At 36.0% G+C, this 19,825-nt stretch overlaps 1 protein-coding gene across 1 annotated transcript; it reads left to right on the forward strand.

Annotated features, from left to right (window-relative positions):
- The first annotated feature begins 56 nt into the window (after positions 1–56).
- On the forward strand, positions 57–686 carry LOC113284813 (abscisic acid receptor PYL8-like). The gene has a single exon (XM_026534184.1). It carries the CDS (start codon positions 57–59, stop codon positions 684–686), a length of 630 nt encoding a protein of 209 aa, XP_026389969.1.
- Positions 687–19,825: the final 19,139 nt, after the last annotated feature.

Below are 19,825 nucleotides of genomic sequence, written 5' to 3' on the forward strand. Positions count from 1 at the left end.
TCCCTAGTTATCAACATCAGAACACTTCCACTTGAAAACTTAAAAACCCGATGCAAATGTTTTACTCACAATATCCTTCAAACTCTAGACAGCAACTTGATCATCATACAAATCCCAACACAATAGAAATGTTTAGTCGACGTTACCACAACCATGAATTTTCATCATCAACCCAGTGTAGTTCATGTCTAACTCAAATCATTGATGCACCAATAAGCTTAGTTTGGTCAATAGTTAGTCGTTTTGATCAACCACAAGCTTACAAAAGATTTGTAAGGAGTTGCAGAATCGTTAAAGGTAATGGACGTCGTATTGGCAGCATACGTGAAGTACGTCTTGTTTCAGGATTACCAGCTACATCAAGTACTGAACGGTTAGATTTACTTGACAATGAAAATCATGTCATGTGTGTTAGTATTGTTGGTGGTGATCATAGGCTTAATAATTATAAGTCTATCATCACACTTCACGAAGTCAATAACAACAATAATGATCATCATCAAGATGATAGCAGTGACGATGATGTTTTTGGGAATAAATCAACTATTGTGATCCAATCTTATGTGGTTGATATACCAGATGGAAATACTGCAGAAGACACAAGAACATTTGTTGACACAATAATGAGGTGTAATCTTAAGTCTCTTGCTAGTATTAGTGAGAAAATGGCATTATTAGTCTTCTAATGAGGGTTCCCCTTGGTATTATTAGTCTCTTAGTTGTTGCTTAATTTCTTCTTTTGGATCTCCTTAATCTGCTTAGTTAGTAGTCTGAATGTAGATGTATGTTTGATAAATTAATGAGAAGTTTTAATTATTAGGAAGAGGTAAGAGTTATGTAAACTACGATGCTAATGTTTGCACAAGTGTCCGATAAAAAGTCCCATGTGTCGACTGTCGACAGGGTTGATCCTTAGTAGCCAGGAGCGGGAACGAGGACGGGAACGTGAATCATAAAATTTTCAAAAAATGAAATTCGAGAAACGATTCGGGAACGTAAACTACATTTTTTTTCGGTCCGCGAGTTATAACTCCAGAGGTGTCACCATCCTTCCACAAAAAACTCATCAAAACAAAAGTAACACAAAAACCCTATCAAAACAAAATTAACACAAAAACCCCAAATTTAAATGTTGGTTTCATCAAATTTAATTTTGTTTTCATCAAATTTGATGATGAAACCAACATTTAAATTTGGAGTTTTTGCATCAATTTTTAAAAATTTGGGGTTTTTGTATCAATTTTGTTCACGATGGAGTTTTAATGAATCCCAACATTTGAATGGAGTTTTTGTACCACAAGTTTGGTCACCTTGGGTTTTTATGACTAGTTTTTTTTTTTTTTTTTTCTAGAACTCTTAATTATTTACAAAGTTTCCAATTTTGTAATCAAACAATAAGACAAAATATGTGGATACTTTTTCTTGTGAGTTCTCCAGCCAGTTTGCAATTTGCCCCATTGTCTCTGGGACTTGTAAGACATTCGAAGGCCCAATCTCTTCAACGGCCTTATATAGTAATCATATTCCTGTACAGTCTATAAATAAGAAAACCACAGAATGGTGCTGTTGCGTTAGATAAACTGTTGCGTTAGATAAAAGGAAACAGAGAAAGGCCTTATATAGAGTATCCTGTCTCTTCAGTTTCTAGATCTGAAGTGATAATAAGATTTCTTATCTGATTACAAGAAACTACTGGAAACCGGTGGGAACGAACTTCATATTGGAATTAAATTTATGTCTGATCAATTTTATATTGGAAATCGGTGGTAGGAATTAAGTTTATGTTGGGGTCGGTTGGAATTTGAAATCACACGTTTCTAACTAGTTAGGAGCGCGTTTTTTGCACGCTAAGATCGCGTTCCTGATACGAATCTGATTTGGAAACGCAAAATCGCGATTTTGAAGGAGATTCGTGACGCCCTTTCAATTCTGGCTACTAAGGGTTGATCCACAAATTATAACGCTAATATCTGCATGGTGTATCCACACATTATTTTTCCACATGGCATATATACAGCTCAACCAAATCTGTTTCCACTTGAGACTTACAGAATTTATATTAGGGGTATGATCCTTTGACATAGTTAAGAGCGATGAAATCTTGACATCTTAACGTCATTTTTCTTTCAAACTAACCGGTAATGAATTTTAAGCTAATTATTTGGTAATACGTTTTTTTTATACTCCGACCAAAAATGAGAGCATTCTAAGATGTATAAAAACACCATCTATCATTTTGAATATCAACCATCAAAGATTAATGATCGAAATTAAAATTTGTGAATGATGAAGTTTCGTATTCGGAAAACCGTCATTTTTGGTAGGATGTAGAGTTTTATACAAAGAACAATGCCAAGACATTAGCTTCAAATTCATTGTTGTTTACATTTTCAGGGGAAAAAGGTATCATCATGTCACGATAATGCCATTCTAACCATATCATCGAATCTTTCCCTTTAAATTAAACAGAAATTAAAGAGAAATAAAGGTATATCAGTTTTTCACTTTTAATCCCAAATTTGTGTTCCAACAGGAATAAATTTGTTCAAGTGATTCAGAGAGAAAACACTACAAGGGTTCTTAAATGCAGGACGGTTTATAGATTCTTCAAAGGGATCACCTCTCCCGGTCTAGTGATATAGGGATATTAGTTTGCAGTCTACTCTTTTTTGCTTTTTGTACAGAGAACTGACACTGGATTTTACATCCCCAGTGAAGCACCGACACACCAGTATTGGCGCTATGTCCGCGTTAGACGCGCGACGGACACACGAAACGCTTGGAACACCGACACGACATACGTGTAGAAATCTATACTCTATTTTAGTAGTTTGGTAACCTAGTGTGTCAAGGAAATCAGTATAATAGTTAATTTTTCTATATGTAAGCTAACCTAATGGCATAAAATTGAGTTTCTTTCTGTATTTGTGTGATTAATGTATTTGATATACTATAACACTATGATCTTAGTATATAAAAACCATTTTATTAATGTCTATATAGACGTGTTCTTGTCTTGATGATTTTGGATTTTACCCGTACCTATGTTCGTGTGTGTCGTGTCCGTGTCAGTGTCCGTGCTTCCCAGATCCCTATAGATAGATAGATCGCAGTAGAAGCACATCTAACTCCTTTAAAATCCTAAGATCATAAGGCTCCACGTTGAACGGTGACCCTCACCCACTCACAGAATTGTTCCGTTTCACTTTTCCTCAAAGGAGAGAAAAAACAAATTCCCACACAAATTTCGCCCACAAAACATAAAACAAAAAAAAAAAACACATACCAAACCCTAAGAACCAGTTTTCTGTTTCGCTCACAAAACATAAAAAAAAAAAAGAAAAAAAAGAACAAACCCTAGCATACAAAACCTAAAAACAAGAAGAAACATGAAAATTCTCCATCCATAGTTTACGATTCTCTTTTCCACAACCTTTATCCTCTTTGAAAAGTTCAACAGAAGATCGATTGCAATTGCTCTCGCCGTTCTGAGTAACGATCTTACTCTATTTCAACATTTTTTCTTTTTTGATTTGAGTTTTAATTTTCATATGATTAAGATTTTCATGAAAAGGTACTAACAAGTGATTAAAATTATTAAACCTAAATTTGGATTTTCCTATGATTGCTGAAATATTGATTTTATTATGAAATATTCACCTTTTTGTCTTCCGGGAACCCTAATCTTCTGCTTTGTTTAGCAATCTTTGCAACAAATCGACTTTACCAGATATTATTCTTTTAATTATGTTTACGAAGGTTGTCTTTGAATCTCCTAACTTAATAGATTATGAGTCCCTGCAATTATCCCTGCAATATATATTGCCTACTAATACTTGCTTATATTTAATATGAAGTGTCCCCTCAACGACGAGCTAGAGTTGTATCCATTCTGTGACGAGGTCAATAACTAAAATCCATTATTTTATCAATGTTTTTTTCTTCATCGAAGCAAATTTCACACTCTAAATGGTTATTAACTTCTAATTAAATTGTTTTTATGGTTGTCCAGATAAATACTGACTCTCCAGATATAAGTGACGACATTTGATTTTATTTCTGATATTGTTAAGCTCCAAGAAGGTATATATTTACACCTTGAATACAGCCATAAACAGTTTTTTCTGACATGGTTGTCCAAATCACACATTCCATACACATTCCACTGCCACTGGCACTGCCATTTGACTCAGCACCAACTGAAGTGGCAGTCAATTTTATTTTTTAGTTTATAATTTAGTGCAGTTTAACGAGTATACATGCTTAGAATGGTGCTTTACATTTGGTTACTGTTAATGCTTTTCACATCGTATTAGTTTTAAGTAAGAATAAAAACTTAACTTTGTGTTGTTAAATTAAATGCAGAATTGACATGGATGGAAGTACTGCAAAAAATCGGGTTATGGAACCAGCAGCTTCCGTACCTGTGAAGTGATTGGATGGAAGGTCTGAACTTTATTGTTTTGAGCCGCTTAATACGTTGTGCTCTTAAGGTATGGTGCATTGTGTCTTTGCATACCTTTTAGGTTAAACTTCTTAAGAATACCCACTTTGTGTACTTGGTAACAATATGATGTTAGTGTGTCGGTAATTGTGTTTTTTGTTATCTCTTCCAACTGAAACAATATGTTCCTCCTTCTTTGGTCTAATCCTTTTCTTCCCTTAAAAATGAAGGTATGATATGCCCTTAAGAATATGGATAAGAATCCCATTGAGAATAAAGTTGTAATGATGCAGTAGGTACAGTGAGACGCATACATGTAGCAGCTTAAGTTTCATCAGGTATTATTTTTCGTTACGAGTTCTAATTTCTTAGAGCAGACACTTATTTTGTAAATTATGGTTTATTTCCTTTTTGATTTATTGTATATAGGGTTTGTTGTTCTCTAATCCATGACTGCTTCAAATAATGAAAAGGGAAGAGTCTTGATTTTAATAATTATCCGAAGACTAACTTTGAAGGACCTGCACTTCTCCCAGATGTAAGTTATTTTCTTGAGACTTATTAGCGAATGGAAGGAACTGTTAAAATTGATGGCTTCTTATGATTGCTTTTATTTCAGGTTCCAAACTCTATGTTTCTCCCAAAATTTACAAAAAATTTCATAGCACAAAAACCTGAAATCAGATACAGACTAAAAAAAATAGAACACCCACTGCATCAGAAAACCAGATTGCTTATTATGATACTTCAAGGGGGTTACCTGAAATGAAAGAATCAGATTTTTTCTTTTTCCTATTGGGTTTTATATTATTTTCCACTATTTTCAGTAATCTTGACTTGCTGTGAGTACTAATATTGTAGTTGAAGTATGTAAAAAAGCAGGAAAATCATTATTTTGTTACAATAGTTCTTTATAACTCTTATATCCTTTGATTTTAATTTCTTCTCTCACTTTTATAATGACTCTTTGTAAATTTTCTCAGTTTTTGTTTTTCTGATCATTGAATTGTACAATTGTCGCGACCCCTATGTGAAAAGATGTTGAAGTTATTGACAGTCGTTCTTTATCCCAGTATGCACGATGTGAAAGAAAATCTCTTTTGAAGGATAAAGGCAAGTAGTACAAACATATGTAAGTATTGAATTTTACTTATGTTTTCCTTTATCAGTGCAAACACTTGATAAAGGCAATGCAGTGTACATGTAGTCAATATTACCATTTTTGCACCATACTATCTAATGGCAACTGCAAGATGAAACTTAGCTTATATAAAGACAACTCTCTTTATTGATGTTTAGAAAATCTCTCAAAACTAAACACAAGCTCTAATCTTGCTCATATGATCAACCACAACTTTTGTGATCATATATATATAGAACTATGAATTCCTTTTCCTAGTCCTATTACCTTATTACATGTCTTTCCTTTTCTTAAAACTAGATGACTTCTAATTCCTTTAGGATTACATCAATTTCCTAATCTTGTCCTAACCAGCTTGTTAGTGACTTCTATGTTGAAGTTAATCCAACATTCTCCCCCTTAAGCTTCAAGCTTACCTGTGACATATCTTGTACTCCAATCAGTTGTCTCATTTCTTCAAACTTGATCCGAGCTAATGCCTTTGTCAATATATCTGCTTTCTACTTAGTTCCTGGTATGTGTTCTACGTTAATGACCTCCTTCTCGATGCATTCTCGAATGAAATGATACCTTTTGTGAATGTGTTTCGTCTTCCCATGAAACACTGGATTTTTAGTGAGTGCAATTGCAGACTTATTATCAATCTTGATGAGAACTTTTTCAGGTTCTCTTCCTTTGATTTCACCCAATAATTCTTGAAGCCATATTGATTGTTTAGCTGCTTCTGTTGCAGTCATAAACTCAGCTTCACAGGATGAGAGGGCTACAGTGTCTTGCTTCTGTGAACACCATGTAATAGGTGCTTCTCCTAGATAAAATATATGACCAGTTGTACCTTTTCCATCATCTTGGTCAATATTATGACTGTTGTCAGTATACCCAACAACTCCTTTCGATCCTCCTCGACCATACTTCAATCCACAGCTGATTGTTCCTCTTAGATATCTTAATATCTGCTTTATTACATCACCATGAGACTTGCGTGTACTCTGCATATAACGGCTTGCTACTCCCACAGAGAAAGCCAAGTCTGGTCTTGTGTGTAACAAGTATCTAAGGCATCCAACATTTCTTCTATAACTTGTTGGATCAATCTCTGCGTCTTCTTGTGCCTTTGAAACTTTAAGTCCAAACTCCATTGGTATCTTCGTTGGATTACAAGTTGCAAGTCCTGCTTCTTTCAGAATTCTCCTTGCATAAGCTTCTTGTTTAATCTGAATCCCATCTACTCCTTGATGGACTTCTATGCCAAGGTAATAAGTGAGTTTTCTGAGGTCTGACATCTCAAACTTTGATGACATTTCTCTCTTAAACTCATTGATCACCTTAAGGGAGTTGCCAGTCAAAAATAGATCATCTACATAGACTGCAATCACAAGAAGCGTTCCCTTTTCTTCTCTTCTGTATACTGATGTTTCTTTAGAGCACTTAACAAATCTGATTTCTCTTAAGATTTGATCTAACTTTGTATTCCAGGCTCGAGGAGCTTGTCTTATACCATATAGAGCTTTTGATAACTTATAAACCTTATGCTCTTGTCCTTTTACTTCAAAACCTTCTGGTTGTTCAACATACACATCTTCTCGCAATTCACCATGTAAAAATGATGTCTTAACGTCTAAGTGGTGAATTTCCCATGAGTTTGATGCAGCTTCTTCTATTAAGAGACAAATTGTCTCTAGTCTAGCAACTGGTGCGAAAACTTCATCAAAGTCTATGCCTGATTCTTGAACGTATCCCTTAGCTACAAGTCTTGCCTTATATTTGTTAATAGTTCCATCAGCATTTCTTTTAACCTTGAAGGTCCACTTAAGACCAATCACTTTTACCCCACCTGGATTATCAACTAGAAACCAAGTCTTGTTTCTGTTGATTGAAATAATTTCTTCTCTACATGCTTGTGTCCATTTAGTCGAGACCTTTGCTTCCTGAAAATTCCTTGGTTCATCATTAACAGAAAGTAGCATAATCTCACATTCTTCTGCAGCTTGAAGAACATAATCCTTCAGATACTGTGGCTTTTGTATCTGTCTTGTTGATTTTCGCAGTGGTGGGATAACTTGAGCTTCTTGGTTTTCTTCTTCTTCTTCTACGTTATTCTCAGTATTTTCAACATTCTCTTCTTCTTCTTGATTAACATCATTGTTTCCATTGGTATTGATGATTATGGGTCCTTCGCCTTCATCAATTACTTGACCCCATCTCATGTGAAACATTCCTGGATCCCTACTTGGTCTATCATTAGTTTCTTTCCAGTTCCAGTTTGCTTTTTCATCGAATACCACATCTCGACTCACTATCACTCTTTTCGTTGTTGGATTGAATAATCTGTAAGCTTTGGATCCAGGCTCAATTCTAGATTCACAAGAGTCTGAGATCGATCATCCAGTTTCTTAAGAGTTGCAGAATCAACTTTTGTGTATGCTTTGCAACCAAACACTCTTAAATGATCTATGTTTGGTTTTCTCTTTCGCAAACTTTCATATGGAGTCATGTCTTTCAGAGCTTTCGTAGGTATCCTGTTTATTAGGTATGTGGAGTGTCGTACAGCTTCTCCCCATAGATAATTAGGTACCTGCATACCCTTTAAATAACTTCTTGTCATCTCCATTAGAGTCCTGTTTCTCATCTCCACCACTCCGTTTTGTTGTGGTGTATATGGTGTAATAGGACCACATAAATCAGCATGAAGAAGCTCTAATGGCTTTGAGGATCTGAATGCTATTGCTTTTGGAAAACCTTGATGTGTTTGTTTCCCAACTAAACATGATTCACAGATCCTTGATTCATCGTTTATCTGTGGTAGCCCTCGAACCATCTTGTTCTGAGACATTGCCTTTAAAGTTCTAAAGCTTATGTGTCCTAACCTTGCGTGCCACTTCCATGTCTGATCTTCAGTCTCATATTCAGACACAATGACCTTCCAATCATGAGACTTATCTTGTAGAGTCTATTTTGTGAGCGTGAGACTCTAACTAAAAGTCTTCCACTTGGGTCATGAACTGTTAGATAATCTTGTCGCATTCTAACATCACATCCAACTTCTGTAGCTTGTCCTAAACTTAGAATGTTGCTTTGTAAGTTTGGGATGAAGTAGATGTTTGTGACAAGCTTCTGTTCTCTGGTCTTGCTCTGAAATACAATTGATCCTTTCCCTTCAATTTCTACAGAAGATCCATCCCCAAACTTCACTTGTCCTTTGATTTTCTCATTGAGTTCAGAAAAGTAGTGTCTCTTACCAGTCATGTGATTGCTGGCTCCATTATCTAAATACCAGATTCCTTCTTCTCCATCCTTTGATTCATAGTTCTTTGGTATTAGTTTCCCTTCGTTTAAGAATACAACTTCGTGCATGAAAAGAGTTGTATCTGCTTCCCTTGTTTCATTCTTGTTTGCTTCTTCCATCTTTTGTATTCTTTCAGGGCATACAGAGGAGAAGTGTCCTGGTTTATCACATCTGTAACAAATAATGTTTGATCTATCCTTCTTTTCTTTCCCTTGGTTTTGATCATTCTGACTTGTTGTTCTATCTTGTGAGTTAAACCTTCCTCCCCTTCCTCGGCCTCTGTTTACTCTACCACCTCTTCCACGACCTCTTCCTCTTGTCGCAGAGTTTTTTTGGTAAGAGTTTGTGTACAAGAGTTTTCTTTGAGTTTCTCCATTATTTTCTTCATCAAGGATTCTCTCTTCATATGCTTTCAATCTTTCAATCTTCCAATTATATCTTCATAGCTAGTCTTCTTTAAATCTAAGACTTGTTCGAGAGAAGCTATGATATGGATATACTTGGATCTTGGTAAACTATTGAGAAACTTCTTTACCAGTTTATCTTCATTAATGGATTGTCCGAGTGACGCAGCTTTTGAGGCTATCTCTGATAGCTTTCCTGCAAAGCTATCAATAGTATCAGTGTCTTTCATCTTCACTCTTTAAAATTCAGACATTAAGGTTTGCATACAGGCTTCTTTAACTCGATCAGCTCCGAGATTACGTTCCTTTATTGCATCCCAAATTTTCTTTGAAGTTTCCTGTTCACCAACTTGTAGAACAAGACATTCTGGTATTGCTTGAAAGAGTAATCCAATGGCAACATTGTTTTTGTCTGGGTCCAATGTACCAGGATCAATTGTTTCCCAAACTTTGTGGATTTTCATCAGTACCTTCATTATCATGGCTCATACTGTGTAGTTTGTGGCGTTGAGGATTGGAACTTGTATTGATGATGGCGTGAACTGTTTTGCACCCACAATGGTGGTTTCGTTTTCCATGGCTCAGAAAACAAGCTCTGATACCAATTAATGACAACTGCAAGATGAAACTTAGCTTATATAAAGACAACTCTCTTTATTGATGTTTAGAAAATCTCTCAAAACTAAACACAATCTCTAATCTTGCTCATATGATCAACCACAACTTTGGTGATCATATATATATAGAACTATGAATTCCTTTTCCTAGTCCTATTACCATATTACATGTCTTTCCTTTTCTTAGAACTAGATGACTTCTAATTCCCTTAGGATTACATCAATTTCCTAATCTTGTCCTAACCGTCCAGCTTGTTAGTGACTTCTATGTTGAAGTTAATCCAACACTATCTACACAAAATAACATTATGCATGTACTTAGCTGGCAGGGAATTTCTGTTAAAAATACAGTACAAACCTTAAAACCCCAAACTCTTAGGAACTTTTGTCTACTCACAGAATTTAGCATATGGCCAATCTAAATGTGAAAAGTAGTAGAATTGGAGATAGCGAAGATCCTTCCATAGACTATAGTTCAGGCTCTTTAGCTTCATACTATTGAGGTTTATCTTGAATATGATACCACCAACTACTGATAATCACTATGAACACCGCAGGAAGTGATTAAGCTATTTTATCCATTCCATTGCAGAATGTAAGGCCATGACCGACACATCAAAGGCACATGTGGTCTGACTTGAGGCTTCTCTACGATCCCTAGGGCCACCTAGGGGATCAATCAGGGCTCAATTCTAAAAAATGCCATTCTTGGAAATGTGTTTCCAAAAGTGCCACCCTAACCCCAAATCTACCAAAAGTGTCACTATATGACATTTGTGCCCCTGATATTAGAGGATCCTTAATTGTTTAATATTATTTCCAACTTTCAAAACTTAAAGTAAGTGTTTTTCTGTGTGGTTTTCAGTGCAAAGGTCCTGATGAAAAGGTCAGGACACTCTACTGGAGCCTAACATATTTTTAAAAAATCTTATTTTTTTGAATTGAAAATTTGGAAATCACATTTTTTTAATGGTATTTAAGTGTTTAGGGTCCCTAGACAGGGTCTGTACTCCGGACATGACCTTTTTGGATCCACTCTAGTTTTCTAATAGAAAAAATATTAAAATAAGATAATTTTTGTTAATATTTTGTTGTCAAGTTCCAGGACCCTTTAACTGGACCATATACTGGATTCTTGTATTATTAATAAAATAATCTTGTTAATGGAATTAAATAAGATTTGAAAGTTTTGGACCCTTAGAAGTAGGTCAGGACCTTAGTTTAAGGACCTTTTAACTTGGCCACCTAGGCGCCATGTAGATGACAAGTAGAACGAACGAGGTGAGGACATTTTTACTTATAAGTCGGGACCCTACGCTAAAGACCTTTCTCAACTCGACCACGTAGGTGCCATGTAGGTGACAACGGGGATGAACGAAGTGATAACATTTTTACTGGGGTCAAGACCCTCTAAGTCGGGACCCTACCGTTTGACGGGACCCTAACGCTTCACCTTCCTTACACCCCCGTTTCACCCCTCTTTTCCTTACATAACCCACCCATCTTCTTCTTCTTCTTCCTTCTTCTTCTTCTTTCATCCTTTTTTTCTTTTTCATGGCAGCTGCTACACCATGAAAGCTAATCATCCAACTGAGATAGAGAAGGAAGGATCTATAGGTGAGTTTAACTTTTAGCTCTTTCAAATTCAAACTCAAAGTTAGGGTTAATTAAATTTGAGTTAATTTCAATTTCAAACTCAAAGTTAGGGTTCTTAAATATATATTGGGGATTCGAATCCATGTTTATTTATATAGTTTACAGTGAAATAAGGTATGAGTTATCTTTAATTTTTTGGTTTGGTTACTTAATTTATGTAGGGTTCATGATACAGGATGACCTTATAACTGATAGTATGTTATGTTTTGTGAAATGCAGTTGAAAATTTGTCGTCGCCATAATGATAAGCAAAGATGTTCTCATCCACTACGATGGAGAATGGGTGCACAAAGAAGGTAATGATAACTACAAAGGTATGACACATATTGCAGGGGTACCTGATAAGTACACTTTTGAGGATGTGAAGAAGGCAGCAATGAATGTTCTAGGTTTCTTGCACCAACCTTGTTTTGATGTGTATGGCCTCATAGATGTCCCGGAAACCGCATTTAAGCAAAGGATTAAGATTGTTAGCGAAGAAATTTTGATTTTTTATGTTGGCCAGACATGTGGAGTCCCAAGCTTTTACACAATCAAATATGGAGAAGAAGTAAAAGTAGATATTTCTCCGTAACTCCCAAAACAACTACTGGAGATGACAGCGGATCCAAGATGCTTCCCCACACTCCCTTTGACCCCTATTAACAATCTTAGGTCGAGTTCCAATGAGGATTATCAGTCCAAGAATGAAACCGCCAAGGGAGATGGTGGTGTTAAAGGTTTAATTTGTCCCTCTTAGTATTGTACTTTTGTATTATGTTTGTCCTGACCAAATTGTCACACTAATGTTGAATGTTTTGTTTTATCAGCGCGTACTAGTGATCCAAAGGCTAGGAGATGTCTTGAACCAGTAATGACTTCATCATCCAAGAAACTCCGCTGTCTTCATGATGCGCCATCAACTCCAGCGCCAATACTAGATATTCATGAACTCCCAAAGGAAATGAAGTATAATGATCTACGTGTGGGTAACACTTTCAAAAGAAAGGGGGTGCTGAAACTTATTCTTGCAATAGCCAAAGTAGAAAGAAATTTTGAGTACAAAGCTTCTAAATCCGACAGCCAAAGGTTTATTGCCAAATGCAAAGCAATACATGCCATTGGCGTCTTCGAGCAGTTCCCTTAGATTCTTGTGGGTGGTGGAAACTCACAGTTGCGAACGATGTGCATACTTGTGAAAGCAACAAAAGGACTGACCCTGAATTGAGAACCAAAGCGGCCGCTGCTGGAATTGCAGAGCTTTTCAAGCACAAATTCAAATAACTAGATGTGACCTATACACCAAAACAACTGATTAAGGACTTAAAAACGGAACATGGAGTGGTTATCAATTACCGGAAGGCATACAACGCTTGCAAGCGTGGTATGGAGCTGATCAAAGGTAGCCCCGATGAATCGTACCAACACCTCGTTGGTTATAGTCACATGCTTTGTTTTCGTAACAAGGGTACTGTTACCGAGATTGTAACTGATTCAGATGATTCTTTTCTATATTATTTCTTTTCTTTTGGAGTATGTATTGAAGGATTCAAAAACTATTTCAGACCCGCATTTGCGGTTGATGGTACACATCTTACGGGGCCACGCCAAGGAGTTTTACTGTCAGCGGTTGGAATGGATCCCGACGAGTCGATCTATCCTATGGCTTTTGCTGTTGTTGATTCAGAGAATAATGAATCTTGGGAATGTTTTATGATAAAGTTAGCCGAAGTACTTGGCGATAAGTATGCTATGAATGAAGATGTTGTTGTGGCAACAGACAGGCATCAATCGATCGGTAGAGCCATAAGGTTGGGAGCTAGGATGTGCTAGAACAAAGAACATCAGGCTGGGAGCTAGGATGTGCTACACGTGATTATTCCTCATCCTTCTCAAACAGATCTTCTTCCTTCACCACATTTTCATTCCCTAACAGATCTTCTTCGTCATCTTCATCATCCATGGTGCTCTCATCTGGAACCTGTTCATCCACAAAAACATTTTCAGACTCTGACATATTTTATTCCTCACCCTTCTCAAATAGATCTTCTTTCTCCACCACATTTTCATTCTTTAACGAATTTTCTTCTTCGTCATCTACCAAGGGACCTTCACATAACCCCAACATTACCAAACGGTTTGCATCTTATTTATGCCACATAATGTCATCACACACTTCATCCTGTAATTTTATAAAGTCACTCAACCAAATTAATAATACAACAAACAAAAAAATAAAGTAACTACTAAGGTAGTTATTACTTCATACCTTTGACTCCTTCAAAATCTCAAGTAGAGGCTCATGGTTTATTACTAAATCGCATGTAACACTATGCATATGGGGGCGCCAATTTTCAAAAGTATTCTTTCTTCCAAACTTACGCCGCATTTTCGGCAACACTTCCAGACCCCAAACCTTGGTGAAAAAAAGAAAACCTTTAAAACAACAATTGCAAAAAATTATACAACTAGAAAATATCAACCCAACTGATTCTTACCACCAGGACATGAGCCATTTCATGGCACTTGTAAGTCACATCACTGCCAACAGGCCTGTTAGCCTTAATCTGATAATCTAAGGCAGCATTGCTATTAACAATAGTTCTGCTGAATGCTATTTCAGCCCAAGGATAAGAGTTGAAATCGACGAGGTTATCCACCAGGTACCAGTGATCATACTCAACTACTTTGACATCTTCTTTTCCCGGGACATACCTGTGGACAACATATAGTAACGACGATTTCACCTTGTCATCAGATTCCAGTGGGACTTTGATAATTTCACATTCAGCATTAGAGCTGCATGATTAGTGACATTCAGGTGATTTTTTTTCCTCCTCCTCCTTTTTGCTTGATCGGTGACATTTCCTCGATTTTTCTTTGTCCTCCTTTTTGCTACATTTCTTCGATTTTTTTTCGTCCTCGTCCTCGTCCACTTTGCCAAAAAGTAATAATTTCAAACGTTTTCCAGTTACTGGTTTTCCTTCATCGGGGAAATACTTCATCTTAAGGCAGGGCTTCGTGTCGGGACGAGAAAAATTATGGTTCGACTTTCTAAAACTAAGCCCCGAAATCAATGCGAACTCTTTCTTTCCGTAGGAGAGTTCCTTTCCACAAACCATTACGCGCATTTCTTCACGGTTACCCTTATCACATTCATCACCCGTGGAGATCTGACTAGCCAATAAGAAGTGAAATAAGGCACTAGACCAGGTTTGCATGGGCAGGTGCAGTAAGGAGCCAATTGCAGTTGACATAAATTTCTCTTGCTCAGTAGGAGACAACAGGTTACGCACCCACTTCAAAACCTTCGGGCTCGAGTATGTTGTTCCTTTGCAGGTATAAGCCCGGTACCTGGCAGGGTGAATAAACATCCTACATATAGAAATAAATAGTTACACCAATAACAACATACAAGTTTTTAGAATTAAGTATTCGAGATAGGCAAGCACAGACATTAAAAAAAGATTAATAGTTGTACATTCCAACTAATCCAATAACCACCAGTATTCAAGTTGTAAAAGTGACCCAAGGAATGACCGGTCTAGTTTCCGTTTACAAGTGGATCATACCAAATACACCTAGAAAGAAAAATGCAGCAACATGGAAAAAATAGGATTCACATAGAGGCATCTAACTTTCTTTTATATATAAATAACTAAACTATTGTTATTATTATTGTTCAAATTTAACTTATAGGCTATTAATGCATACATTTCAGCATTTGACAGGGAATGCTCAACGGTGGCACAATTACACTATACCATACAATCATCTATTCGAACAAGTAGATTCAAAACTATATCTAAAAGTAAGTATTCAGCTCTTCGAGCTTTATTGATTATTATACTCAGGAAATATCTAATGTGAATCTCCAGCAATAAAAAAGAAGAAGAAGTGACCAGACACACACATAAAATGAATGGTTAGCCTTAATAGGCTAAATGTCACCTATCTACCTTTCAACGCCATCTGTAGATACCACTCTTTTGTCCTCAACAGTGGCATCCAACACTGTTTTATCCACATGAACAACAGATTTCACTTTTCGAGAACACTTCTTCTTCTTCGCTCCTGCACCCATAACTTGGAACCTAAAAAAATAATATAGTCGAGATTAGTAATAAGATAAAATACATATCGATGATCCAATCCCGTAACTTGCCACCACGAGCAGCACATCCTTATGTGCTGGTAGATCGTTTCGAAGATATTACTCCTCTATAAGAAGTGCATAAGGATGCAATTTGTGGCGAGAAAAAGAACTTGCTTACCACTCACGAAATATAAAGCATTCAGTTCAATGCAAGGGAATTATTTTCATAAAGTTCGATAAATACCGACTAATAGAGTTAATAAAAAAGGAACTACAAAACAAATACACTGATGCCTTCTAACTATCAAATCTCTAAAGCCAATTCAAAATACGTAGAAGCATCAGAATCAAATTCAATACCTTACGAAAGGATGACATGAAATGCAGACTTTGTGATTTTTGAATATTTAAGAATGCCTTATTGAAACTGAGAATCGACTTTAAGGTATATATATCTTTCCCATTCAGAAACTGGAAAGTTAAAAATTTTATGGAAACAGATTATGTTCAGTTGAATTTTCAAATAACTAACTTATCTTAGAAAGTTATCTTATTCTCTTGCACATTGAGTGTTGAATCCAAGACACAACCTACATGTACGTATCTCAGATAATATATATTCACTTAGTGTCTCAGTGTGTGTATGCGTTCAAAAATATCGTCTAAACAATATTCAATAACTTCTTCTGGATGACTCTCATGTTTCCTAGAAAGATTTACACAAATAATACTGTTCCATGTACAACATGCAGTTCAACAAGTATAACTTCAAGTCTTCAATTTTGCTAATTTTCAAATGGGTTCTGCGAATGAGACCAAAGAGTGCTCCAATAAACCGCTGAAAGATTTCGAAACATGAAGAGCCTTACTTTATTAAGGATGTTTTAGACCTAATTTCCATTGGATTCCGTACTTTTTGAGGTTACATCTTATAATATGTTCCTTCACCGACCTAATGACCATGTTAAATGTATAGTTTATGGTCAGGAAGTGATCAAGCAACCTTACTGATTCTTCCTAAACCACATTCACAAAGCTACTTTGACAAGGTTCTTTGTCATCCTTTAAGTCAACTTTATGTTACTTTATCTGCTTTATTGTTGATATATTTAGGTCAATCTTCAAGACAAATTTTACGTTTCAAAGAATATCCAAAAGTGCAGTTTCATAAATATAAAGAGAGAGATCACAGTGACGAATATTGATCATTCAAGCATCAATTCTCTAAAGCTATGAATATTCAAGAAAAATCAATGTGTTGAACGGGAAAGAAAAGAAAAAACAAGCAACAAATTTATCTACATGTTTTCTTTATCTTTATTTTTGCACACATAGTAACCAAATTAAGTTTTCTTTATCTATATGTTTTCTTCATCTTCAATTAACCAAATTAAGTTTCAGAACACCACTTATCATTCAAAATCTTAAACACCTAACAACAAATTGCCGACTTTGAAGAAGATGGATCAAGAATAATTGAAAAATTTAATACATAAGCGCATCTTGAGCAATAATATAACTACAACACCTGGATTTCAGTAGATTTGATCTTTCACACTCCATTAAAGCAATAGTCAGGGTTAAATATGAAATAACGAAATTGATTAAACTTTACTGATTTAATCGATAGGAAAAAATTAGGGGAAAAGCCAACCCTAAAATTCATATTAAATATGAAATAACGAAATCAATTAAACTTTATTACATACATACCCAAAATTGAATCCTAATTTCAGATTGATGACAAATAATTTTAAACCCTAAAGCATACCTTTTTTTTTTCTTCCGCTAGTTTTGAAGTTGAGTTGATATCTTTGTGTCCTGCACTGAACATGATCTCCCTGTATCCAAATCTTCTTCACTAATCTCTTCTTCCAGACACTGTAAAAATCAGTTCTTCTTCCAGACACCTAATTAGTTTTCTCTATGGTTTTGAAGTTGAGTTGATATCAGTTCTTCATAGATGGAGAATTGGGTATGTAAAAATCTACTGGTATGGGATATAGGTATTTTGATGTGAAAGATTACGGTTTTTCTGGTTTTTCTTTGGTTTTGTGAAAGAAGATGAAAGAAAATGTGAGAACTGAGAGAGAAAACTAAGAGAGGAAGGAGATGAAAGAAACGGAAATAACGAGGGGCGGAACTATCAAGAGATTAAATCTCTGCTGAGATGGTAGCTGACTCATGCTTTAATTTTGCTGAGGTGGTAGATGAGTCAGTTAAGAGGGTGTGGACCTTTTCTAAATAAGTGTGTAAGTGTCTATATTACCTCAAAAAGGTACTTTAATGTATATTTCAATAAGGGTAGCATTTTCAGAATGTTGTTTCCTGAGGGGTTTATTTCTGCGATCGAATCAGCACAATATTAATAAATTGCAGCTCTTAACACCGTATTAATGAATTTTCATGGTTTATATGTAAAGAACATGTAGATACTAAACAAGATGGCGGAAAACGGAGGAAATCAAGTGTATACACTATTAAAAAATAAAGTCTGTAAAGCTGAGCTGCATCCACCTTAAACGTATCTGAAGCAACAAATCCGAGTTTGTAGCCATTCATGGATGATATCTTTATATATGAACTCACAAAGCTTTATTTTTCAGTCTACTAAGAGGAAACAACACCAAGGAAGACATACCAATAGACTCTTACTGTATGTATCCAAAGTCTTATCTAAGTAGCGATTTATGTATCATCATCACATTTTTCTCATCACAAATGAAAATATATGAATTTACTGTAATATGGACTTAATTCCTACCGAGTGTACAGACTCATGAATGAGAATGGTAATTTATTTCGTTATTTGTGTAATTTCACATGGGGCGAGAGATATAGAATAGGTTGCGTTTTAGTGTCGTCAAGGCAGAGGCTAAGCATAAAGGGAATGGTAGAATCATTGACCAACGACAACAAAAGAATATAGCAATCCCCCACAAATGCAAAAAATATGAATGGATGTTCCTGGTGACGGGGATCGGGAGGTCAGGTTCCTTTAAGAATCTTAATGGATTAACTTCCAATCCTTTTTGGTTGTTATCTTCGTCGGTCGTTGTTCCAATATGCCACTTTCAATTCATTTTTTTGATTTGTACACAACTTCAGCTGCCATAGATCCGACATGTAAGCTTTACCTTAAAAGCAAATTTTAATTCTCATTGTTTTAATATGGATGCCCACTCAATTTGTTTTCTTACTATATATATCAATAAAGGTACACGAGTGATTTCATTTTTTTTAGCGGCAAAATTTTTTTTGCATAAAAAGTAACATTAGCCGGAGGTTTTTTTAGTGATTTCGTTTGAACATTCTTCTTGGCTTCTCTTTTTCGCAGGTTGCGTACATAGAGTGGACGTGGGAGTGGGAGTGGGAGTGCTGCCAGAAGGATTGCAATCAATTTTTTTCGATCAGAAATCAATTTTTTCACGCGGATGCATAGCACGAGATTTCAAAATCAGTTGAATAAAATGATGGTCGTCTGTTTTTTTTGTGTATGAAAGTGGTGGAACAGGTAAGACATACCTTTGGAGAACCCTTAGATCATCTTTAATCCAAATCAAATCAGGACGGGGCGAGGCGAGGCTGAGCCTTACCAAATCAAATCGGGACGGGGCAAGGTCGAGCTTTACCAAATCAAATCGGGACGTGGCGAGACGAGACGAAACCGAGCTTTACCAAATCAAAAATATGGTTAAAAGAAAAAGATTCCCGGACATAGCAGGAGATTTCAAAATCAGTTGAGTAAAATGTTGATCTTTTGTTTTTTGTGTATGAAAGTAATGGAACAGGTAAGACATATATTTGGAGAACCCTTATCTCAAATCAGGACGGGACGAGGCGAGGCCGAGCCTTACCAAATCAAACCGGGACAAGGCCAGGCGAGGCCGAGCTTTACCAAATCAAATCGGGACGGGTGGGGCGAGGCAAAGCCGAATCCGAGTTTTACCAAATCAAAAATATGATTAAAAAAAAAAGATACCCGAACATAGCACGGACACAAAATCTAGTTATACATAAGAAGACAAGTGAATCGTAGTCATAAATATTGAGTTTCTAACTCCTGAAGTACAAGCAATGCCTTGTGGATCTCTGATCTTCAAAGAACGAAAAAGAAGTAACCCTACGTCATGTTGATTGTTGTTTAGTTGAATATTCTTTGAATCCTCTTTAAGCTTTCAACTTTCAAGACTTTGAGTTCA

Source organism: Papaver somniferum, chromosome 1 (assembly GCF_003573695.1).
Source record: "Papaver somniferum cultivar HN1 chromosome 1, ASM357369v1, whole genome shotgun sequence".
Lineage (NCBI taxonomy): Eukaryota > Viridiplantae > Streptophyta > Magnoliopsida > Ranunculales > Papaveraceae > Papaver > Papaver somniferum.